General features: G+C 40.5%; 1 protein-coding gene across 5 annotated transcripts in view; it reads right to left on the reverse strand.

The window, feature by feature from the left end:
• Positions 1–2,895, reverse strand: part of CACNB2 (calcium voltage-gated channel auxiliary subunit beta 2) — a 250,596-nt gene extending 247,701 nt beyond the window's left edge. For 3 of the 5 annotated variants that reach the window (XM_030476373.1, XM_030476366.1, XM_030476434.1), the window contains exon 1: positions 2,497–2,895. In XM_030476373.1, coding sequence (XP_030332233.1) covers positions 2,497–2,589 — 93 coding nt within the window. In that variant the 5' untranslated portion in view covers positions 2,590–2,895. The remainder of the gene's footprint in view (positions 1–2,496) is intronic. The other 2 variants (XM_030476384.1, XM_030476381.1) reach the window with 1 other exon arrangement.
• Between the last annotated feature and the right edge of the window lie 22,990 nt (positions 2,896–25,885).

Genomic DNA, 25,885 nt, shown 5'->3' on the forward strand with positions numbered 1-25,885 from the left:
ACCTGAAACGCTATCACAACCCCATCTGAACTAGGATCACAGCGACTACCTAAAACTATGTTTTTACACTAATATGGACCTAAAAGCCACAGAAGTTTAGGTGATACAGAATAACACACTAATACCACATCCCCACTGCAAAGAACTTCCCAGGGAGAGTACAGTAGAACTGACACGATCAATGCCTATTTTATTCTGTTTGTAGATCTTGTTAGGAAAACACGTCATGAAAATAAGGAATAGATTATACACAGAGGCCATCTAGGAATATTTCACATATTTAACTACCTTTTAAGAGTAATTACTTCCAGAGTGTTAACTACATTCACTCCTCTGCCAAGTGGTGACAAATTTGGCCAAAATGGATGGACAGGCACGATCCAAGATATGGACCATGATGTACAGCCAGGTTAAAAGAAATCCTCAGCTTTTCAAAAAATTCTTGGATAAGAGAAATTCTGAGGCTTGTTACAACTCTACAAATGCTCTTCAATTATATTTTGCTAAATCATAATTCCCAGAAGTAGCACTTCAGAAAGCATACTTCTAGGAGAGATATCACTCCGTAAGTTTGCATGCCTTTTTCCCTGATGTATTACTTGGCATGAAATGTTTCTAGGATTGATACTCAAGTACCTTAGTGAAAAAGATAGTGGTGGGCATAACTGAAGTACCTGTAGGCAATCTGCTTGATGATTCACATGTTCTCATTAAGCCTCTCCTTTTCACTGTATATTCTAAAGCAGCAAGCCCTTACAATATTGATTTTTTGGAAATCATGTTAATGTAGCAAAAATTCAAATCAGAATAATTGTCTCTCAATGCAGTGCATGCTAAGAAATTAACGTTATTATTCAGACAAAGGGCTCTTTTGCTTCCATAACCTTATCTCTCCTACATCAAAGGTTTACATATGACTAGAATATGTATATATGGAGAAGATATGATCCTTGCTTTGCCTAATGGCTTTGGTTCTGAAAACTGAAAATATTCCCTGAACAAAAAAGCTGCATTATTACTATCTTAAAAAGTGGATCTCTTTGGCTGCAAGTGTCCAGAAACCAATTCTATTAAACAGAATACAAGTACTTTACCTGAAACATAAATAGCAAGCTATCCTTCCTCTCTAAAGGAAGGTTCTTTATGCCTAGTTAAAAAAGAGCGAAAATCAATTTCATGATCAGTGTTTGACATTTGTCCACAGCAGAGAGGCACCATATGATTTGACAGTTGCGATTCTGTGCTCAGGGCTGAAGAGATACAAAAAGGGAGGGGGATTTGTAGGTCAGAAATTAGTTCCCTTGCCACTGCTTCTGGAGAAGCTGGCAAAGCATATGGCCCTACTGAAATGTCTGTTCTGCACTTGGAGGCTGCAGTCGAATTCACATCCAAAGAGACACTTTTTCTTTTCTAGCTTAACCTAGTCTCTGGTTCAGTGCCTGGATTTTGTTCTGCTGTCACTGGTCCCCAGCAAATAAAGATCAACTAGTGAGTCTTTTGACAGACTGACAGCATTTTCCCCTGTAATCGAGCACTTCTGTGATGAAACTGGACCACCTTCTCACAGAACACCAGGCATCAGAGATAGTTTTGGCAACAGCAACAAAAATTGCCACCCCAAAAAGAAAAAAACCTCTGTCCTAACATGAACAAGCATGTTTGTAATTTAAAATGCATGCAATCAGATTTTACCACCCTTTTACTGGGTTTAAAAATAGCACCATAAGTCTCTGTAGCCAACTATTGCAAACTCGAAGGTATTATGCAACATTCATACATTACATAGGAACCACCTTTCAAAATACAGTGTCTTTACCAAGCGCACAAACATCCATGCCCTGCTTCCCTCTCTCCATCCATCCACCTGAGCGCAGTGCACATGGACTCAGTTTTTAAAATTTCAGGGATGACTGTACAACCACCTTCTGCACGAGAATCGAGAAGCTTAAATCAGCATGCTCAACACCTTCAGCCTCCCCAAAATTCCTGCTCAACAATCGGCGTGAACCACCTTCCCCCATCGGCACACACTGTCATCAGCCTGTATAACAGACGAGAAAGGTTTGAGCAGTGCGCGGTTAGCATCAGGTACAGATACAACAGGTTACTGGAGCAGGGAAGAATAGCCGTAACCTGTGAGTAATACGGAAGAGCACCTTAATAGCAACGTATTCTGATATATCCACCCTCCAGATAACTATAAGAGGATTCTTGACTTGCGAAGCTTCCACGGCACAGAGCATCCCACTGTGCGGGATAACTAAACGGCATTTGGGGGTGCGGGCGAGGACCGACGGGTCGGGCGCCTCAGGAGAGCCGTCAAACTTTTCTGACGGCGGGGAGTTGAAGGACAGTGAGCTCCGGCAGCCCCGCCGCTCTCCTCCCGCCCGCTGCCTCCTTACGAAGCCCTCCGCGCCTGACCCGGCCGCGCCGCCCCCCGCCCGGTCCCCGTCGCAGCCCCGGGCCGCCGGCCGAGCCCCGCCACTCCCGCGGTACCTGCGCTGCCGCGGGGAGGGGATTATCCAGCAGCTCCATCTGCACCTCCTGCGCCGGGCTGGGAGGCGATTTGGACATGTCGCTCTGGACCATTGGCGAGGAGAGCGGACGGCTGGGCGCCAAGCCCCTCGGCGGGGCAGAGCCGTGCCGTGCCGAGCCGAGCCGGGGCGGGGCGGCGGGGCGCCCCTCAGCGCCTGGCCATGCCGGGGAAGGCGGCGGGCGGGCAGACGCGGGCGGCGGCGCGGCGCTGGCTGTTGCCGTTGGGGAGCGCGCTGCGCAGCGCGGCGCCGAGAGACGGGGCACGGCCGCCGCGGGGCGCGGGGGGAGGGCAGGGGGCGGTGCGAAGGGGGAGAGGGAAAGTGACAACGAGCATCGCCCTCCCGGCAGCTACCGGGCGGCGGGCGCGGGGCGGTGCCTCGCTGACTCCACGGCGGGCGCCGCGGGGCGGGGCGGGATTCGCTGGCGGTGTGAGAAAGTTGGGGCTTGGGGGTCGGGCCCTGCTGTGCCCCGCCGCTCGGCAGGACTGCGGGAGAGTGGGTCAGCCTCAGCGCGGCCGCGGCCGAGAGAAATGAGGGCTCGCTCCCGTCCACTGTCTTTAAATTATCTGCAAACGGCGCTTCCCGCCGGTCGGAGCACTCGGCGGCTTGTTTGAATGCCGACCACCGGGCGCAGCCGGAGCAGGAGCGGTGGGAGAGACGCGACGCGTCCCCTCCGCCTGCTCTGCCTCCCCCCTGTCCTGCCCTTGTCCTGCCCGCCCAGCCAGGTAGGGCGAGGAGAGGCAGGGTGCGCCCCTCTCTGAGCCCTGCAGTGCTGCCCGACCCCTACCCCAGGGCATCCCATGTCTCAGCAGTCATCGAAGCCCGAGTCTTGCCGTGCCCTTGGTTTTGGTGACCAAACCCGCACTTCCAAAGAGAAAGTTCCCTGGGTCTGTCATGTTGACACGGTTTCTTCCTGTACTTCTTGGAGATGCTCGTGTATGTATCAACAAGGGATGAGCAATTCGTAGCTAGCAGGCGAGATGAAGCCCACTGTCTAATTCTATGTAACGTATAGCAGCACAATTTCAATCGTGTTATCAGATGCCCTACGCGAGACTTTGAAAGACCTGTTCAAAATCTGACCCGGGGAGATGATCTTTTGTTCATTTCTTGGAAACAAAATCCAACTGTATGACTGCCCTGGCAGAGACCCCTGTAAACCCTCTGACTACATAAGCACACAATGGACTCATAGTCAAAGATTTCATAGAGGAACACTCCTTGTCAACTTTGGATAGGACCTAGCTGCTCTCCACACAGCGATAGAGAGAAACTTATGTTTTCAGAATCACATAATGATTGATTGTGAAATCTGTTACAAGTTGATAGTAAACTGTGAAAAGTCAGTACAGAAACTCGGAGTGGCCCAATGTCATATATCTGAAATCACAACCATGACTAACAGCAATATAATAGTCACATAGAGGAAAAGAAGCCAGCAAACCAAAACCAGCACAAAAGCCAATTCAATTTTAAGAAGTACCTTCAAGCTTTCTCCCAATTGTGTGATTGATTCACCACATTTTTCATTACAGCTAATAAATTTCCTCTCTGGATTAGCTTACCCCTATGATTTTCTCATATGAATAGTGAAAATATCCTGCAGGAACTACTCATCTATTGTGAAGGAACTGGCTTTCTCTGCTAGTGGAAGTGCTCCAAGATTTGAAGAAGCTTGAGAACTTTCACTTGTCCAAAAAGTTTCACATTTCATTTTGAAAAGTTGTTGTAGTATTCTTTAAAAATAATTTCCAGAATTTTGTCAAAGTTGTTGTCAGAACCTTAATTTTAAGTGAGAAGAGTGTCTTTTACATGCTCAAATTTCATTTAAATTGTTCAATAGAAATGCTGAAAAATCTTGAAAATATGAAGATTCTAGTGCCTGGACTGCTTCCAGAAACTCTCTTAGTGGCTATAACTAAAAAGATATTTTTGTTATTTTCTCTTTGCACATTTGGTGGGAAGAACACATACTTCACCTTCTAATACAGGCCTTGAAGTAGTTATTTCTTTGTCATTTGCAAATTAGATTGTTTTAATGGAATTACTTTTTGTAATCATCATCATAATTAAGGAAGGGTAAGATTTACTAAAGAACCTAAACACAGCATTTCCTGTTAATGATTGCTAAGTGGTGTATTATCAAAAGATGTTGGCTTTAACTTTTTTATAGCTTTTGAACCATTTACCCTTGTATTTCAAACCATTCTCTATGAAAGGCACTTGGTTCACTGTGATTCAGTACATTTAATTGGTAAATTTTCAGGCATCCATCACAGATCTCCTATTCTCTCTCACACAAAGAAGGGAGTGGAAGTTATTTAATCCTGTAACGGTGGTCCTTCACATTGCCCTCTGGATTTTTCACTTTGAAAAGAGTATATAAATAACATAGGTTGTTTTGTTTTGTTTCTCAAGTACACCATTCTTTAAGAGTTGTAGAGATCATTTTGGAAGCATTACAGTTTCTAAAACCATAAATTGTGTATCTGTGTTGAAAGGGTATTTCTACTTCCTCATAAATTAGAGCTTGAATGTATCAAATGAAGTTTTTTTTTATTTGCAGAGTCTTATATCTTTTATGATGACTTTGTCTTTTCTTTCCTTTATGAAAAGATAAAGGTAATGATTTTGCTTGTTTATATACACACATACAAGGGCTATAGAAAGCAGAGACTTGGGAAATAAGTTTTTAATGCACAAATAAACAAAAGGGAATTCGCTGACTTTAAAAAAATGGTTAAACAGTTGCGTTGTATAGTTTTCTCTAAAAAACCCACAACAACCCCCTAATCACCTCCAAATTTCTAGAAAGTTTATTTCTTTTTATTTCCTGAGAGAAAATACTCTACCTAACTGTTCTTCAGTGGCAATTATCATTCATTACTTTGAGGTAAGGAGTAGCTAGAAGATTAGCCTAGAAAAATAATTGTAAGAAAGTATCTTACTCTGTTTTCTTCCTTTTGTTTAGCAGTTGAACAGAGTTCTCTAACCTTGAAATGTGCGGTGAAAATCCTTCAGCTGAACAGGCACATGCAGTCATCCCTCTGCATGCTGTTTTTGGCCACATCTGCTCCAGGACAAGGGTCAATGTGTAAAAACAATATGCAAAGATTCCAAATTGCTCGTTCTTTCTAAAGGGGAAAACAACCTGCTATACCTAAACACTTCTCGGCAGAAAACCACTCTGCTGCATTTTTTTTTACGCTGTTATCTGCAACGGAGAGGTGTTGTGCATGCTTATTTGGATTTTTCTAAGCATGTAAGTGTTAGAAGACCAGAAGAAAAGATAAGCTAGATTGTTTGGGTTTTTTAAAACAACCCAAAAACCTTAGGCTGACAAAGAACATAGCCTGATTTGAGTGCCCAAAAAACAGGGGGTTTGTTTTAAGAGAGATTAGATGTTACTTCAGAGCAAGAAGCACTGTATTACTTTGCATATTTAATTGTTCTTTAACACCAATATAAGAATGTGGTGTCAGCACCATATTCTAACCTTTGCAGACATTTACAGTGAGTACATGATTGATTTAGTCTATAACTATTACCTGAATGTGCAAAAAATAGGCCTAGGATACTGATACTTGTGCAAAAGCAGCTAAAAGCAAGTAACTTAGGCCCAAGGGAGATCATTAAGAACTTGCATAAAATGTAGACTGGTGAGCTTACAATGACTAATGAAACTACTAAAGTGCTTCTAAGTGAGCATATTTGTAAAGCTCTGATATGGTGAATTTCCTTAGGAATATCAGTTAAAAAGAAGTGCTGGAAATTTATTACGCTGTGCCACCTCCTGCTTAAAATGCATTGTAGCTGGGAATTCAGTATCATGAAAAAACTTGGTTACCTGGATTTAATATCTTGGAACAGACATAGTTCATCTTCTCCAGTGATAAACTGGAAGCTGGCTGTCGCAAAAGCAAACTAAAGAGATTTCTCTTATTTTCGTACGTTATCTTTCACACAACAGGTCTGGACAAAACCACTCCAGACAGGCTCACTTATGAATCTATTATCAGTCTGTATCAGAGCACAGCGCTGCCTGGCTGGATTTAATGAAGTGATCCGTTCTTGCAGCTCGTGTTTATTGTGCTTTATTCTTTGGGATGTAAGTGCCATGCAGCAAAACCTTGAATGATATTGTTATGATATATTTGGGGGGGACAGGATCGAAGGAGCAAGGGTTCTACATGATGGAAGATATAAGCAAGATACAAATACCGGCAATAATGCTCCTAATGCACAGGAAGACTCGCAATATGTGCAAAAGCCACAACACCTACTAAGCACATATTTTAAGCCCTTTTCAAAACGTGACCAAAAAAGGCATGCTCCCCTTCTCAAGCTCTTCACTTTGCAAGAGGCAATTTTTGTTGTCTATGGGTTGTATACAAAGTCCATGTTTGATTAAGCACTTCTGCAGAAGTTGCTGGTTTCAGCTGATATTTTCTTTCCCTTTTCTTTGCCCTCCCGTCATAACTGAGACCACATATCTCCTTTTGTATCCCCAGTCCTTACCAACTATGGTGTTCCTATTTATAGCATTATTGCTCTCTTATTATTAAATACTTGAATCACAAGAGCACACAAAGGCTTTATAGCACTCTCACCCACAAATATGTTCAGCCCATGTGAGTTACTGACATGAGAGACAGCTTTTAATAGACTGCGCAGCCTGTATCCAAGGACAGCACTCAAGCTCTTCTCAGGTCCTTGAGGTTGGCCTTTCCTCTACCCTTCATTAAGCCCTGTGCTCAGCTTCGGTTTTTCTTCTTTAGGGAAGACATTTTTTTTTTACTGCCAGACAGTCACTTATTTGTGGCACTGAAGCAAAACTTCATTCACAATACATGGTGTCAGAAAAGACAATGACAACCTCTAATCTGCACGAGGGTTGCAAAACCATCAACATGGTTGACAGTTAACGCATCATTACCAAGGTTGTTGGCAGATTTAATACACCTAAGAGTTTACAAATACTTTGCCAATTTATACATGCACAGATCTAAAGTGCAGATCGCTGATGGCACAGCTCCATGTTATCAAGTCAATTTGAAGAGCTAGCATTTGCCAGAAGTCGTTTCCCTCCCTCCTTGCCTTGGCTGTGCTAACCCAATCCTCCATTGCACACCACTTGTACTTCTCCGAACATGAAGGACTCCATTCAAGAATTAAAATGTAGCAGAAAATTAATTACCTTTCTGTAGGGTTAATTCTCTGCTGCTTTATCTCCATGAGCCAACTTACCATAAAGTCCAAAAACTGCAACTGCCAGGGTGAAAGGGGAAAGGGGGCTGGACAGCAGGAATACACAGCTTAGAGCAGGGTTGCAGGAATTCCTTCCTGGCAGCACACCAGCCCTTAGAGCAGCCTAGCTATAAACATCAAACTGCAACAAGGGTCCGTTCTGAAAACATTACTGCAGAATAACGTTGGTTTGGCTTCAGAAAAGTAATTTTTATTAAGTACTTTGAGTTTTTGCATCAAAAGGAGGGTGAGGAAAGACAAGTCTTCAAGTTTTCTTTGTTCCTCCTTTTTCTCCCTGACTGCTAAGCCTTTTTTACTCAGCTGCTCCCCAATCTTTATCAAAATTGAAGTTCTCATTTTGTAAGAAAGTAATTTTCAATAAAGCTTTAGCAGCCTTTAAGTTTCTGAAAAGCAAGATATCAACAGTCATATTAATACTACGATGTAAACGCTGTATTAGCCACAGTTGATTGCCATCTAAACCGTTGTATCTGTTTCCACAGTAAAATTTTGAGAGAAACATTTGTCCACCTGAAATACAAAACAGTGCATATGGTTTTGACATCTTCCCCTCTGATTCTGTGGCCCTACATTTTGTTAAGATAACTGTCCTTGAAGTGTCCTTCAAAACCTAAAACCAAGATTGTGCTGAGATGATAGTTTTTTATTGTAACATTGAAATGGTATCCTGTATGACTTCTGTAGAAAAAATGAAAGAAGCCTAGTAGCAACATTTTGTTCTTAGTCGTGTGCAAAAAAGAAAACTCTGGCAAACATCAAGCAGATTTACTCTACATTTCATAGCTAAATATGTACTTTAATAATATTTTGAAACCATGTGTTTTAAATACACTCTCAAGTACTTTCTATGACATGTTTCTCAAATCTGAATGGTTTCTTTATGTCATTAAATGCTAAGAACACAAGTTTCCTTTCAGTTTTGCCCTGGTCTGTTTTGTAGGGAAAATATCTTGAAATAGACATAACATGGAGTTTTTTGCGTGATGGAATTACGCTGATAAAAATAATAGGAAAGGATCAAGTTTTAAAACAATGTATCTGTTCAAAGCCAAAAGGTAACGTATTGGTGTCCAAGCCTGTGACACCCAGGACATTAGAACTCAAACGACGCTGACCTAACCTAACTGGGTAGCAGAGGAGCTGCTGCTCCTGGTGAATACCATGGTGAAACACATCCACGTTCACTCCTGGGTTAGTTCCCTGAATGAGTATTTCTGAAAAAGGCATCAAAGAACAATAATGACAAAGCATTGTTCTTTCAAGAAGGGAATGTCAGGCCATCCATGATCTCACAAAGCATCCCATGAAAAAACGAACCTTTAATTTTACTTAAAACAGTCCCTTAAGAGGGAACAAGACTTGCTTTTCCTTATGGCCTTTATGAAATTCTGAAGACACATGTTAGTGACAGACTGAATCAACTTCAGTGTGCCATCTGAAGTCCGCCCAGGTGAATTCAACAGGCAGAGGCAGCTCCATGGCAACAAATGCTAAAGAAGCAGCCTGTGAGCCAGAGCCCTAATTCTACAAAGATATGTGGAGTATATTCTAGCACAACAGGAAGAAAAATACATTTCAGACAGTGATAATGAGCAAAACCTTAAAAAATTTCCTCCTCAAGAATGGAAGTGGATCACTTTGGTAATTAGCAATTTTTCTGTACATAGAATGACTGTTCCTGAGAACAAAATAAATTCAGGATGAGATTTTACAGCCTTTCTTTTGGCAATATGCAAATCAGTGTCACCCAGTTTTTTGTTTGTTTGGTTTTTTATTTAAATAGAGCCAGTGCGCATCTGTTTATTCACTCACAGCTCATGAAGCCCTGAACCAGGAGTTGCTATAAGAACAGGACATTGAAGCTATTTATTGATAGACTGGTGCCTGTGGACTGTAAGGAGTCAATGAGGACATAAAAATAATTTTTGAGTGTCATATTAATCAATGCCAACATTAAAAAAAGAATCTATAAAATAAGATACATCTTAATTTTTTAAAGTTGATACTCAGATTACCCTGCCACAAAAATAGGTATCTTCTAAATCTGTTGTTGCAGCTTTCACGGTAACATACATTAGTCTATGTTTTTCCATGACCGAATCACTGTAGAGCTCACAAAAGCAAAGAAACTCTCATCAAGGTCTCTTATTTACTTCTAACAATGTGATTTTAGTGATATGAATATATTTCTGTCCCCCAAAGTAACTAGTCAGAGACAATTTTAAAGCATAGCTTGCTTAAGTGATGCTTGGCATTGTTATTGTCGTAAATTAACTTAGGTTTAGAGTGTCATAAAGACGCATGGAAGGTTGCTGAAGTCCACCTTACAAATTAATCTTCAATATTGCTGGCTTCCTAGTAGAGCCATCTCTCAGCAGGATCACCTGTTCATTTGCTGACATCCAAATCTGGCTAGAGAAATTGGGGGAAAATGTAGTTATGTTCTAGTGGTAAGAAAAGCAGATTTGGACAAAACCCTGCAGCCCAGACCTTGCTATTAGTACTACTGACTGCAGCGCCATTTTTGATGCCCACCTGAAGACAGAAGCATCCAAAAAAAAAAAAAAAGAACAATTCATGTTCATCTATTACTTAAGCCCTAGTTTTCCTAGATTTGTGAATGAGCTGTATATAAAGACACCAAAGGAGTCCTGCAAATCATTCATATAAATAACTTCATTTGCTTCATAGAACCTTTCATGAGTTAAAGAAGTGATCTACACCAGTTTTTAACTGGATGCCAGAATCCCAAACAATAAGTTTTCTTTTGCATTGGATTTATTTCAGTATGGCTTGTAAATACTAACACAATTGTTACTTCATGCAAGTATTCCAAAGCACTTTATATAAATTAATTCAATATTTACTGCAGTAAATATTTTGATATCTTCCAAATGCTCATCTACTATTCAACACATAGCAAAACCCATGTTTTTGTTTCTACAGGCTGACACAAAACATTCGGAATAGATCAAACACACATGAAAAAGGCCAACAGTGTCTATTAGACTAAGTCTCCTAACAACAGAAAAATACATTGCTGAATGGCTACTTTCATAAGTAATATGGCCAATGTCATAAGTAATACTAGTGTGACACTCATGATTAATTGCTCAGCAATTTGCAGTTTGGTTCACTGTAAGGTTGTTTTCTTTGAGAAAAATCTCTATTGCATGCTTTTACCAAAACCAATACTGTTTTATTCAGTTTTGCTATATATGTTGCCGAGCATAAAGGAACAATGACAATAAACACAGTGAGATAGTCAGGACCAAAATTTTTGCTGTTTGCAGCCAAACCGTTGTTCATGAATCAACTCCTGAACTCCTGCTGTTTCAAATCCAGTATGCTAATTTAAAACAAGATTAATTTGTGGTTCTCACTCATAAGTTGAGTGCAATAGTTCTCCAACCAGTAAAATAGCCATGTGGCCATCTTTTTTGCTGGGGCAGCAATGTCCTAAAGCAGCAAAGTGGCCAGCTGAGGGTGGTCACCCATTCAGCGAACCCAACTTCATTTGCTGTGTAGTTTCTTCTGGAAGAAGCATTAGTTCAACTGCAGTGTTTGCTCAGCCACTAAAAGGGCTTTTACTAGGAACTTTTGACAGTGTTAATATACCAGAAAATCTTTCTTTCCATTTCTTTTTTTTTTTCCCCTTCTCCTAAATAAACAAGGTTATAACTGTTATAAGGGCTTTTGCATGCCTTTATTACCAATTGGTATTGCAAACGGAGTACACACCAACGTATCAGGGAGAACATGAAGATCATGTAGACACAAGAAATGCCTAGATCCTTCATGCTTTGAGACTTCAGAAACCGAGTACTAGGTGCTGGTCCTAAGTTCTTCTCATAAACTGCTGCTGTCAAAATGGATGCTACTCCACACTGCACCGTCAGTTCACTACCTAGCAGAGTCCCTGCTCTGTTTTTCTTGGATTGCACAAATGCTGTTGTGCAATAACAGTCTATAAACTCTATCTAATTAGCATTCATCTTGCTGTTTGCTACTGCAATAAAAGTTTATTTATGACAATCTAATATATTGTTTATATATAATCTCTTCATTTGTATAGCTTCATTCTGTGTGTTGTACAAAAATTCACCCATCTTCTACTTTTGCTACCAGGCTTCAACTAGAAAGGGAAACCAACTTCAAGATAGGTGTATTTCATGCACAAATGTGTGTTCCAGTACATTTAATGCTTTAATTATTCTGAATGTCTGAATTAGTAATTTTACTAGTAATTTTGCTAATTGTCTTGCACTGTATAATTTAAATGCAATCTTTTTTTAACATTTTGTTATATAATATTGATTAGAAATAATAGCATAAGAAACCAGTGAAATTATAATTTACAGATCAGGAAGAAAGAAATATAGAACAGTTAAATGTTTCCAAGGTGAGACTGTTCTGTTTTTTTAACCAAAATAGGCACTGGATAAATTAAAATGCCCCTTTAGAACAGAAATAAAATTTCAGTATATTCCCATCTTCTTAGAATATTCAATATTAACTAGATTAAAACCTGATATTTACTTTCACCCCCACCCAGTCCCAAGAAACCTTGTTTTCAGAATATGCTGTTTATGCTGGTTACAGGAACCTCCTGACAAATAATGTGGATCTAAGCATCCTCATAGATGTTTCTTAGCGAAAAAAGTTACCTAGTTTTTCTCACAGGTGCAACTCGAAAAAGAAATATGATGGCCATGGAGTTGAATGCCCTTGAGATCACTTGGCACCCCAGGAAGGCTTTCCAGGTTTGCTCTTTACTGCGGCAGAACCTCAATTCAGATCACATTTTACAAGAGTAATCCTATTTGTAGATCAGACCTTACATTTTAGAAGTAGCTTAAATTTCAGAGATACTACACAACACCTTTAGAGGAAATCCAATCTGGTTGTTAAATCAAACAAAAAGCCCCAAATCCAACCAGGAAAATATGACAGAAAGTGTTGAAAACATAAGTGGTAAACAAAGATGATACTACACACATAAAAATGTGCTTTTGTGGTTTTGGGGTAACAAAGCAGATATCAGATTATAAACTAAAGTACCACCAAAACCAGAAACCAAACCTCTTTCACCACAGTTACTATATGTTCAGTTGCTTTATGCACATACATATTTTTCATGATGAGCAACATAAATATTAAAAAGATAGAATGCTTGTAAATATACAAGTACAAAACATAGAAATACTATAAATGCAAAATGTTTTAAAAAAATTCCTTAAGAAAAAGAAATCTTGAAAAAAATTTCCGCATATTGCAATCCATCAGTGCAAAGGGATGTACAGCATTCACTAACATTTGCTGTTAGTGAATCTTTCTTACTAAACTTCTGCTTCAGTAAGGAAAATACTTAAGAATAAACTTAGGTAACAGGTACAATGTTATGAAAAGGTAGTTTGATTATCTTTCCAGAGCTCAGAGATTTAGAAGTAACATTGTGTTACTTTCAAAGTTAATGGTCAGATTGAGAGACATATGAAAGAGGTGTACAGGATCAGTTTATTACAAAATAACCCAGAACTCCCCCTCTCCAACCAAACTAAGTCTCTCAAGGTTTAGTGCTGTTTGCCGCCTAATCACAGTCATCACCCAAATGAGTGGAATCAAACATCTTTAGAATAATTTGATGCAATTACTTGATAACTCTGTAACTTCTGTAGAATATAAAATATTTTCCAAACAGTTTTAGTGTTTACTTAGCCATCCAGGCTCGCAGTAGGAAAATCATATTGTTAACATGGACAGGCTGTGGCCTTTACCAGGTTGTTTCATTTCACTGATGTCAGAGCAGTACTATAGGTCCTCAGAAAGTGTGAAGCCCTGAGGCTGTGCTGCCACAGAAGTGCTATTAGCACCCTTCACTGCCTGTTAGGTGTTTCATACAGGGATCAGATGATCTTTGAAACTTTTCCTATATTTGTCAGAAAGAAATTATAAATCTCCTTGCCATCTGTGATTAAGAAGCACCAGCCTTGTCAAGTGGCATTTTCATAATCTCTGTATCAATTTACATAGCTCTCTGTAAAAATACCCCAAGATGTTGTTAATACTGTGGATAATTACATCTGCAGATAGATTGCATCTTCACATTTCTAGCGAGAAATGTATGAATTGTTAAATATTTGTCAGCCAGTGGCTTTGCTGAGAGAAAATTGCTCCAAATTGGAAATCCAAATTATTTCATCACCTTCTCCCCTGCTTCAAAATGATTTTGAAATACCACTGCTGATCCACAAAGACTTACGGAGCCAAGGGTAAATGAAAACCTTCTGTGGAACAACAACTGGTCTGTGACAACACGGTTTAGCAAGGTGTGTAAAGATGTCTTGCGGTACATCCCCAGGCAGCTAGAAGTCTGTATGGCAAATGACAAAAGTGAGCCAGCACAGATAACAGCAAAGCAGCAGGGTTCATGCGGGCTGTGAATTCAGCCTGAGCAAGCTGGTAGTACTCAGGTGGCTGGCACGTACTGCGCTCTGTCCTGCTGCAAGCATGCTTTCTGTGCAGGCCAGCTATTGTAAAACAAGCTCTGATTTACAGCTGCAGCCTTTGTGATCCTTGGCTTAGTGGGATACAAGCTGAAACTCACAGGTAAGCTAAGTGCAGGGCTCCCAGAGCATCTCAAATGTTTCTGGTGTTTATTTTCCTTATTGTTTTAGAGGAGAGATGGTTTAACTGAAGATTGCTCCATGTGGTTATGACTACATACATGGAAACTATGAAGCCAAAATGCCCTAAGATAAACACAGCAGGATTTCATGAATGGGAAGTGGTGCTTGACTATTCTCTGGATACTGTGAATGAGTCTCACATGCAACTTCTGTTAGCACTAATCCCCATGCATTTAGAGCAAAGACAGATTAAAAATCTGTCGTGGTGCATTCCAGATTGCGCTATAACCAAGAGAAACAATACAGACTTCTCATATTTCTTGTAGCTTAAAAATGTGTGCAGTAAAATTGGTTCATGCAAAAACCCATGTAACTGCAACCCTTGAAGCCCTCTAGGAAATAATGTACAGTGCCAAAAAGGCAACTATCACATATACCACAAAGCAAGGACGTCAGGACTGACTGGACCGATGATAAAGATCCTGGAACATCAGGTAATTAATCTTATTTCGGAAGGATTTAAAAATGTTGGCTTATATGACTAATTCCCTTTCACTGTAGTAAGTATGTATATGCCAAGAGACCTTTGCTTCTTCAGTCCTCAGTTGCTTTTCATGAAGTTCAAAAGAAAAACGTGTTTAGAGCTGTACATCCCACTTAGAAAAAGGTCAAAATGTCAAAAAGCTACACTCTGCTGAGAGATACCGTAGAAAAAGTTTTAGCTATAAGGCAAGCAGAATTAAAACCCAAGGTTCATTGACATAGATTAAGTGTAATTCTTTATTTCAGAGTTTGAAATTTATCTGATAGCTGCATATATGTACCTACCAGGTTGACATATTGAGTAGCAACCAATCAGATATCTGTCATTTTGGAACACTGATCCAATAGCTATTGAAGCCATCATACAGAGTGAAAATATAGTTTTTTGCCTAATAAATCCGGTCAATTTTTTGAGGCTAAAATTCCAGTTTGCTCTCTGGTGGATCCTACCTTTTCGTCAAAGCAGTAGTTGCTGTATCGCTCCATGCCATTCTGTGTTATTCCATATTATTCCATGTTGTTCCATGCCCTTGTACTCTGGTATTTATTCTGATTTTAATTTGTGCTGTCAATGCACTTCTACCTGGGGATTTTATTACTAGAGCCTTACAGAACTTGCATCCTGGTTATTTTAAGCATATACGGGTCGGAGCAGTCATGAAAGCTTCTCAGATTAACCATGATGCTGTGAACACGCTTCTAACAGCGCTAGTTTCATGCGCAAGAATGCCGCTGGTAAAAACACTATGTATGATGACATTTCCAAAAATAACATTTCACCAGTGTTGCTTTTGAGCAGCAAAACTCTACTGAGGCACCTGTAGACATCACACCCATGTGAATGGTGTGACAGACAGACAATCACAGCAAACTGCACCAGCTCTAGGTATCAGGTTTTGAAAAGGCGGTATTTTAATTCAGCTACATAAATGTAAATTGAGTTTAATAAAGGATATTTTATCAAGCAGGCTAGTATGAAAGTAGTAATAGTTAAAAAAGAACCCCTTTCTGTAACATCAACAGTTCTTGAATCACACCACATTTACCAGTAGGCCAGCCGAAGAATATTCATTTGGGATAACTTATTTGTTATTTTGATTCACAAACTCCTATAGAAGAGCTCTGAATTGAGGCAGAGACCATGCAAGCTCTAGCTATTGTAATAATAATTTAAAACAATCAATTACTTTTGATGAACTCTTCTTATTTTGTATGGATGAACTATTTTGCAGTTATCAAAAATCTTTAAGAGAAAAGGAAAACATTAACAATATAAACATCCACTCTTATTTATAAACAGACATCTCTCTTACAGGCCATAGAGAATGTTTCAAGCTAAGATAGAATTCTTGCTTTAACAGACAGATAGGAGCAGCCTCACGCTCGCAGGCCCTGGTCCTCATGGGGGACTTCAACCATCCTGACATCTGTTGGAGGGACGGTACGGCCCGGCACAAGCAATCCAGGAGGTTCCTCAATTGTGTGGAAGACAACTTCCTCTTTCAAGCAGTAGAGGAGCCGACGAGGAGAGGTGCCATGCTGGACCTTGTGCTCACCAACAGGGAGGGACTGGTTGGAAATGTGACGCTCCAGGGCAGCCTTGGCTCTAGTGATCACGAGATGGTTGAGTTTGAGATCCTCAGGACGGTGAGAAGAGCGTGCAGCAAGCTCACTGCCCTGGACTTCAAGAAAGCAGACTTTGGCCTCTTCAGGAACCTCCTTAGTAAGGTTTCATGGGATACAGTCCTAGAGGGCAGGGGGGCCCAAGACTGCTGGTCGATATTCAAGGATCACCTGCTACGTGCTCAAGAGTATTGCATCCCGACTAGAAGAAAGTGCAGCAGGAGGGCCAGGAGACCTCCATGGATGGACAAGGAGCTGCTGAGGAAACTTAGAGGGAAAAAAGAAGCTTATAGAAGGTGGAAGCAAGGACAGGCGGCCTGGGAAGAATACAGGAGCATTGCCCGAGAAGCTAGGGACCAGGTTAGGAAAGCTAAGGCCCAGCTAGAATTAAGTTTGGCAAGGGATGTAAAAGATAACAGGAAAGGATTCTATAGATACATAGCAAATAAAAGACAGGCTAGGGACAATGTAGGCCCTCTCCAGAAGCTATCAGGAGAACTGGCTACCATGGATTTGGAGAAGGCTGAGGTTCTTAATGACTTCTTTGCCTCAGTCTTCACCAGCAAATGCTCTGACCACACAACCCAAGTCTTGGAAAGCAAATGCAGGGACTGTGAGAACGAAGACCTTAGGCCCACTGTAGGAGAGGATCAGGTTCGAGATCATCTTAAGAACCTGAACGTGCACAAGTCCATGGGACCTGATGAAATCCATCCGCGGGTCCTGAAGGAGCTGGCGAATGAAGTTGCTAAGCCACTGTCCATCATATTCGAAAAATCCTGGCAGTCAGGTGAAGTTCCCGATGACTGGAAGAAGGGTAGTATAACCCCCATTTTCAAGAAGGGGAAGGTGGAAGACCCGGGGAACTACAGACCAGTCAGTCTCACCTCTGTGCCTGGCAAAATCTTGGAACAGTTTCTCCTGGAAAACATGCTAAGGCACATGAAAAACAACGAGGTGGTTGGTGACAGCCAACATGGCTTCACTAAGGGGAAATCCTGCCTGACCAATTTGGTGGCCTTCTATGATGGAGCCACGGAACTGATGGACAGCGGCAGAGCAGTTGATGTCATCTACCTGGACTTGTGCAAAGCATTCGACACTGTCTCACATGACATCCTTGTCTCTAAATTGGAGAGACATCAATTTGATAGATGGACCACTCAGTGGATAAAAAACTGGCTCGATGGCCGCACGCAAAGAGTTGTGGTAAATGGCTCGATGTCCAGTTGGAAACCTGTAACGAGTGGTGTCCCTCAGGGATCGGTGTTGGGACCGGTTCAACATCTTTGTCGGTGACATGGACAGTGGGATTGAGTGCGCCCTCAGCAAGTTTGCCGATGACACCAAGCTGTGTGGTTCGGTTGATACGCTGGAGGGAAGGGATGCCATCCAGAGGGACCTTGACACGCTTGTGAGGTGGGCCGATGCCAACCTTATGAAGTTTAACCAAGCCAAGTGCAAGGTCCTACACCTGGGTCGGGGCAACCCCAGGCACTGCTACAGGCTGGGCAGAGAAGAGATTCAGAGCAGCCCTGCAGAAAAGGACTTGGGGGTGTTGGTTGACGAGAAGCTTAACATGAGCCAGCAGTGTGCACTCGCAGCCCAGAAAGCCAACCGTATCCTGGGCTGCATCAAAAGAAGCGTGACCAGCAGGTCGAAGGAGGTGATCCTGCCCCTCTACTCTGCTCTTGTGAGACCCCACTTGGAGTACTGTGTACAGTTCTGGTGTCCTCAACATAAAAAGGACATGGAGCTGTTGGAGCGAGTCCAGAGGAGGGCCACGAGGATGATAAGAGGGCTGGAGCACCTCCCATATGAAGACAGGCTGAGAAAGTTGGGGCTGTTCAGCCTTGAGAAGAGAAGGCTGCGTGGTGACCTCATAGCAGCCTTCCAGTATCTGAAGGGGGTCTACAAGGATGCTGGGGAGGGACTCTTCCTTAGGGACTGTAGTGGTAGGACAAGGGGTAATGGGTTCAAACTTAAACAGAGGAAGTTTAGATTAGATATAAGGAAGAAGTTCTTTACAGTGAGGGTGGTGAAGCACTGGAATGGGTTGCCCAGGGAGGTTGTGGATGCTCCATCCCTGGCGGTGTTCAAGGCCAGGTTGGACAGAGCCTTGAGCCACATGGTTTAGGGCAAGGTGTCCCTGCCCATGTCAGGGGGGTTGGAACTAGATGATCTTAAGGTCCTTTCCAACCCTTATGATTCTATGATTCTATGATTCTATAAATCTATGTTATCATCATAATTGTCTTTAAAGTGATGAGTCATTTGGATTCCAGCTAAGACAGCTCAGCTTGTAGAGCTGCCTGCTGGGGTAATGAGATAGGATACAGACACAAGCCACCCTTTGCCCCTGAGATTTTATCAGGAATAGTTTTAAAGTGCTCTTGTCACATTTCATATTAGCATGAGTGCAAGAAGGGTTGCTGAAATTAGGTCAGGTTCTCTGAGCATTGCTAGATAAGTCACTCCAGAGGGGAGATCAAATTTTTCTAGTTTGATTGTTCCAGTGCTCTGGGCTTCTAGCAAGTATTAAACCTGCCATAGGATGAAGCTGGTTTATTGCATTTCTCTAAATTTGCTAGAACTGTTGGTCTTCAGAGAATTTGTAACACTGACAGCTCTTAGATAGCCGTGTTTGCATAGTAGCCTGAAAAACAGCAGGTTGCAATATCAAGTGTGCATCTCTTCACTGTATAGATGCAATAATGTCATACTGTAATACTAAAGAAACAAAGTTTGGCTCATCATCTACAAACCTGAGTGATGCATTTATCTAATTTCCATCCCGACACAACTCCGCTGTACAATCACAGCTGGTGGAAATTTGAAACATGAGGAAGTAATGATGCAGTGCACTACCCAGCCCTGAGCAGGGCATTCCAGGCAAATCCACAGCTCTCCCCTTCATACTCTCTTGCCTTACAGGCTGGTGAAAAAAGCAGGTAATGCCTTAGCTACATTTACTGCCATCTTTTCAGTAGTAACTTCACGTGAGTGCAACTTAGCTTACTTTGATTGTGATCCTCTTTAATAAATGAATAAATATAAATCTCACTTCAAGGTTTTGTACCAGCCACTATTTAGAATACCCCAGCCCTTAAAATGAGATATATTTAGATAGATATTATTATTTCCTTACAAATTATCCTCACTAAAGAGACCTGAAATAGCCACCTAAGCTTCTGAACATCTATAAAATCTTGAGTAGAAAACAAATTCATGGGATAATAACCTGTTTTCCACAGCATCTTCTAGATTTTCTCTTCCATTATGTTAAAAGCCTCAGACACTATGATCTTGCTAGGAATTCCCAAATGAGAAGCACAAATGCAGCTAGAAGAAAGGAATGCTTTAAAATGAGAAAAGCTAAATATTACTTCAACATTTTTGAAGGTTTAAAGCCTTTTTCTCATTTGGTCTTGGCATAGTGCTTTATATAAAACAACAAATGTAAATATTTATTTCAAAGTCTGGTTTTGTATATCCAAAAACTTTAAGGATGACTGCCAAACGTCCTGTCAATTCACTGGGAGAGCCCAAACAGAAACAGCCCTTCTCTGTTGTGATATCCACTGCATAATAATAGAGTAAACTCTCCTGCCAGAAAATAGCTATTAATTTTCTTTTCTACTATGTTGGATCTGGCCCACACGTAAATAAGTGGTTAGTATGAAGTATACAGTATTCCTAAGAATGCATTTACTACCACTTTCATTATCTCCAGATATTCTTCAGACCATAAATGTGTTCTGAGGTCAAACATGCAATATACAGGTAGGAGTCATGACTAAAAATGTTAGTATTTTCATATGATTTATGATATCAACTGTTATTTGCTATGATTTTATGAGAAGTGTGTATCTGACCCAGAAAAATTGCAGCATTTAGAGAATAGAAACTAGTTTCTCTAGAAAGGCCATATCATCAGCTTCTGGTTTATATTGTTTATACCTAAAAGGTGTCAAGAAACAATATCTAAAAAAATCCATGGTGAAATCAGACTGGATTACAAACCAAAGAGTTTATAATGCTAAACCTACTAACCTATGTCATTAAAAGGATAGGAATTATATTTATTAAGGAAATTATGATAAAACAAATAATAAATAAATAATGAATTATTAAGGAAATCTTTAAAGATTTCACATTAAATAAATCCCTTGTTATGTTTACTTTGAATTAAATATTATTGAAACATAACATGCCTTGGGTGAATTGGAATTGTTTGCAATTCCATAGCTGTTTAAAGCACAAGAAAGAGATTATCTTTCATTTTACCGCAGTAAAATACTATTTTTAAGGTGAATAAAAGAGCTTTTCCTGGAGTAACTGGATGTAGAACATTTTCAAAAAAAGAGTTAACAAGAGCAAATATTGCTGAAATAAACTCACTGAATATCCTCCTCTTTATCTTATAGCACCTTTGTGAAGTGCTAATTGTAGCCACCTGATGATAAAAAAAAAACCCTTTGGGAAGGCATGTGATCTTGAAACAGCACAGAAGTGTATGTTTGCAAATTTCCAAAGGACTCCTTTCACTGTTAAAGAGATGATTCAAGTTTGGTTTTCTGCAGAGGAAATATTGATCAGGTAACTACATTTACAACTATAAACTATGATAATTTTTTGTAGCAAGAAATGAGCAATTCCATTTTTTTGGTGGTAGGATATATATCAACTGACTGCTACACTTAGACGTAATATCTTCTCTTTATCTTTTAAAATTATGTTACCATTTCATTAGTCTCATAATTTTCTAGACCAAAGTGAAACATCTTTTTCTTTTCCTGCCTATATAATTATGAGGTTAACTAGAGACATACAGCTTAGCTGAGAAGATGGGAAACTAACAGCACTTCATAAAGCTAAAGCAAAAGCAATCCAAACTTACTTAGTGTTTGCTCCTCAGTCTACAAAATACAAACACAGCATCAACACAGCACAAATATTCACCAGAGATTCCACAAAAACTTGTTCTTGCTATCATATTTTAGATGCCATTTCCCCTTTAGGCTTTAGCTAAACTGGATTGGCACAATTTTTAATTTCTTTTTTTCTTTTTTTTTAATTTGAATTTTAAGAATTGAAGTGTTGGTTTGAGTATTGTCATGTTTGAACAGCGTTGTAGAATCTTCATGTGCCTTTAAACAAACTGTCCTGGGTACGAACTTTCCTGGAGTTCCCTGTTGAAACTCGAACTGCCCTTGAAGCCTTGAACATCAGGGTGAACTACAGTGGTGATTCTTTCAGCTTACTTTTCAGGGGATGTAAAAACTGTATGATCAAATGATCTATTAACCAGTCTGTCCCCTGCTTTCTCTCAACTAAATTTGCCAGAGTTAGGGACGACTAAGTTGTAACATACTTTATGAAAAGACTAGTCTAGGTAGAGGAACATTACCCCAGTGACTGCCTTCACAAAGAACAGCAAGCCAAACTCATCTGTTACAATACATACTGAAGAAGTCAGTGGGCCAAAATCTGATGGCATTTTTCTCTCTCAGCTTGCAGAGGTGAGAGAGTCATCATATATTCAGGAGAGAAAGAAGCTGTTGCTTATGGGACAACCATTTTCTGATGTACGGTCTGTCTCATCTAACATCTTCTGGTCTTCCCACGTCTCTTATTTTACCTAATTACTGTTTATCCCCTGTTCTGATGAAATACTGAATAAGGCAATAATTCTGCTTTCATTCTCCCACCAATGTCTGGTCTTCTGAAGGAATTGCAGTTCTGTATCTTATCCATTTGTACTATACCAATTCTCTTAGATGGATACAGATTTTTCTTTTTATATTTGGACCATCAAGGACGCCAGAGGAGTCCTGAAGTTTGTCAGCTGGTATTTCTGTTAAAATTACCCCTTGGAGTCCCTGTGGGGATGCAAAACTGTTTTGTGTCAATGAATTTCAATGACTTTAAGGAAGAGTCAGACCCGAAACTGCTATAGAAATTAAGCAGGGGCTTTGAAAAATGTTCTAATCAAAAGGTCTGTTGTTTATAAGATTTGTCTTAAATTAAATTATCCATTTAAAATGCATTGCGATCACCTTTGAGATACATTTGGTTCATTATTGTAGTTCAGTCCTGTTTATCTTTAATTTCTTCCTGGTTTCTCTCAAGGCAATCTCTGAAATGTAAGGCACTATTACTTTAACTGAGGATGTATTCACTCAGATAAAGAGACATCTTAGTAATTTGGCATTTTAAAGCTTATGTTCCAGAGTTATGAACAACTTTGGAAAGACAAGTATTGCTATCCAAATATAAAATTTTATCTGATGGGCACATTTTGGGATTAACAAAAATGTGGAAAGCTCATGCTACAGCCAGAACTGTGCAGTGCAGGAACAGAATAATTTTATTGATAGCAATTAAACTGTTAACTTATGAAAAGAAAATGTTATTCTTTGAATTTCAGATTTCCAAGCAAGCTCATTAACCAAATGATATTTGTATACTGCACTTATTAACATAGCTTTGGCAGAAATGGAGATGGGTGGAGATGATAGGTAGTAAGTAGAGTTTGCAATCATTATACTTATTTTTCAAAAATGCTTACTTGTTTAAACTTCTAGACATAAAATCTGTAGCTTTAATATTCTTTGTACAGTATAAACTGTACTAATTTGCAGGGATGTGGACTGGCTGGGGCTGCTAGACAGGATGAAATAACTATGCCGTATCTGTCTCATCTCTAATTCTCCTCCCTTCTCCAGAGTCTGTAGCAGTAGTTCAAAGTGAATATTGTACACTGTGGGGCTTTATACGGCTGGAGGGAAAGGAAAAATCGGGCTAAAGTTGCTATATGTCATATGTTTTGGACCAGAAGCTTGTGACGTTTGCTTTCCCTCTGTAAGTCCCTCTAGAGCCCATAGACTATTAAGATGTCTGGAGCAGAAGTTGAGCAGAAGTTAAGCACCCAGTTTAAAAGTTGCAATCCTGGACCAGCCACTCACTTGATGCATAATTTTTAGAGGTACATAAGCACATTGAGTAACTCCCATTTGATTTGTAAGCTCCCTAAAATTCAGTTTCTGTCACAGTCTGAGCAAATCAGAATGTATCACAAGGATTTGGGATCTAGAAATGAGCATTTTCTAGGGCCCAGTGAAGACATTCTTCAAAATTGCCCAATGTGGCCTAAACTGGACTTTGAAAAAAAGTACTGTCACTACTCCTCCAGAGATGGTTGAGAGAGAAGCACAGATCCTTGTCCTTACATAAGATATCTAACACATAGAGCACTTTACTGGGGTACTGGCTTGTTGCTTTCATCAGGAGAATGTTGAAATCCTTGTCGCCTATTCCCCAAAGGACTATGCTTTCACCACACTTACTGGCCATTCTGAGGAGAGACACTCCTCTATTCCCATTAGCACTCTATAAGAATTAATTTAAGGTAGTAGGTGAGAGAGAAAGCAAAAAAGAAATATAATTTGCAGGTGGTACAAAACTGGGATACACCAAGGGGTTGTGCTGTCATTAAGATGGACCCTGGCAGGCTGGAGAAATGGGCAAACAGGAACATCATGAAGTTCAACAAATGGACATGCCAAGTCCTACCTTGGGGAGGGATAACTCCATGCACTAGTGTGGGCTGGGGACCAGCTAGAAAGCAGCTTTGTAGAAAATGCTACCGGGACATGAGCCAGCAATGTGTCCTTGCAGCACATAAGGTCAAAAGACTCCTGGGCTTAAATTAGGCAGAGCATTGCCAGCAGGCTGAGGGAGGTGACTCCTCCTTTCTACTCAGTCCTGGTGGGCTATGTCTGGAGGTCTATGTCTGGAGGCCCAGTGCTCCCCAGTGCTAGGGCTCCCCAGAACAAGAGGCACATGGACATACCATGTCAGCAAAGATCCACAAAGATGATAAAGGGCTTGGGGCATTTGCTGCACCAGGAGCAGCGGGGAGAGCTGGGACAATTCAGCCCGGAGAAGAGAAGGCTTGGGGGCATCGTACCCATGAATATGGATACCCGAAGTAAAACACTAAAAAAGATGGAGCCAGACTCTTTGCAATGGTATCTAGTGATAGGACAAGAGGTGATGTGCACAAACTGAAATACAAGAAATTCTACTTAAACATAAAAAAAAAAATAAAAAAAAATTTACTGTGAGGGTGACTAGGTGCTGGCACAGGTTGCCCAGAGAGGTTGTGCAGTCTCCATGCTTGTAGATTCTCAAAACCTAGCTGGACATAGCTGCGGGCAACCTTCTCTAGCTGAGCCTGCGAAGACATTTTGCTACCTTTCGCATTAGCCGTCTCTAGAAATGGCTGGTTTCTGTAAGGGATATTTTGGGCTTTTCACTAACAATTCTATCCTATTCTGCTGTCCTCATGCTCTCTTCTGAAGTCTAGTGCAGAGATAAAACCATGCACCTAAGGAAGTGTCTTTTGTTGTATCTAGCTACTGATAGACAAATTGACAAATTTACCAAGACCTAGGGGTTACTTGAAGTACCCACAGATGCCTTTTTAAACTTCAGGGAAAACCGTGTGATTTGAATTTTCCACTGGACTCTTGTAGAAGTCTTTCCATTTTCTTACCAGTTTGCAAGCTCAGCCGATGGGATAATGTGATAGACAAGGTATGGAAAAATCTCATTTGGGAAGGAATTCTCTTCTTCATGAGATCTTCCCTGAGAGAGCTTGTTCAATTACTTTCTGATTTAAGTAGGTAATGTGAAACACTGTACAATTAGAGTGGAAATAGCAGATGTAGCCAACAGGCAGAGTTAAAGAGAAGCAACCTACTGCCAGAACTGTTACATTGTCATTGCTGATTATTATCTGTCAGTCACAGAGGTATCAAACACTGCTTCTTCCCTGTCACTGCATGGGGGTTTGCGCTGTCCTACTTGTCTTATCTTCTTAGAGCTAAAAATTGCACTGTATTCACACTGTAAGGTGCAGAACCATATCATTTAGAAGTTTACTTTCAACTCTTTTTTTTTCTTTCCCTCCTTGAAGCAGATTAGTTATGGTTGAAGTAATTGCAGCAGCCTATCTGTCACCAGAAAACAAAAATGTAAGGCAGCCAGAGCTGTAGCGGTAGACTTACTGGAAAGATATTGAGTGACCAGGTTAAACTTAACAAACTGAATTTGCTTCCATTTTGTTAAAAATCAGTTCCACAATGGATTAGCTAACAAAATGTCATTGCGGTGACTGAGGGATGTAAACCAGATATAGGTTTGTTGAGCATGTCTGTAGAAGAGATGTTTATATCTCACATTTTAAATAGACATGGGGATAAATGAACACGCAATGTGTTT

Source organism: Strigops habroptila, chromosome 1 (assembly GCF_004027225.2).
Source record: "Strigops habroptila isolate Jane chromosome 1, bStrHab1.2.pri, whole genome shotgun sequence".
Classification (NCBI taxonomy): Eukaryota; Metazoa; Chordata; class Aves; order Psittaciformes; family Psittacidae; genus Strigops; species Strigops habroptila.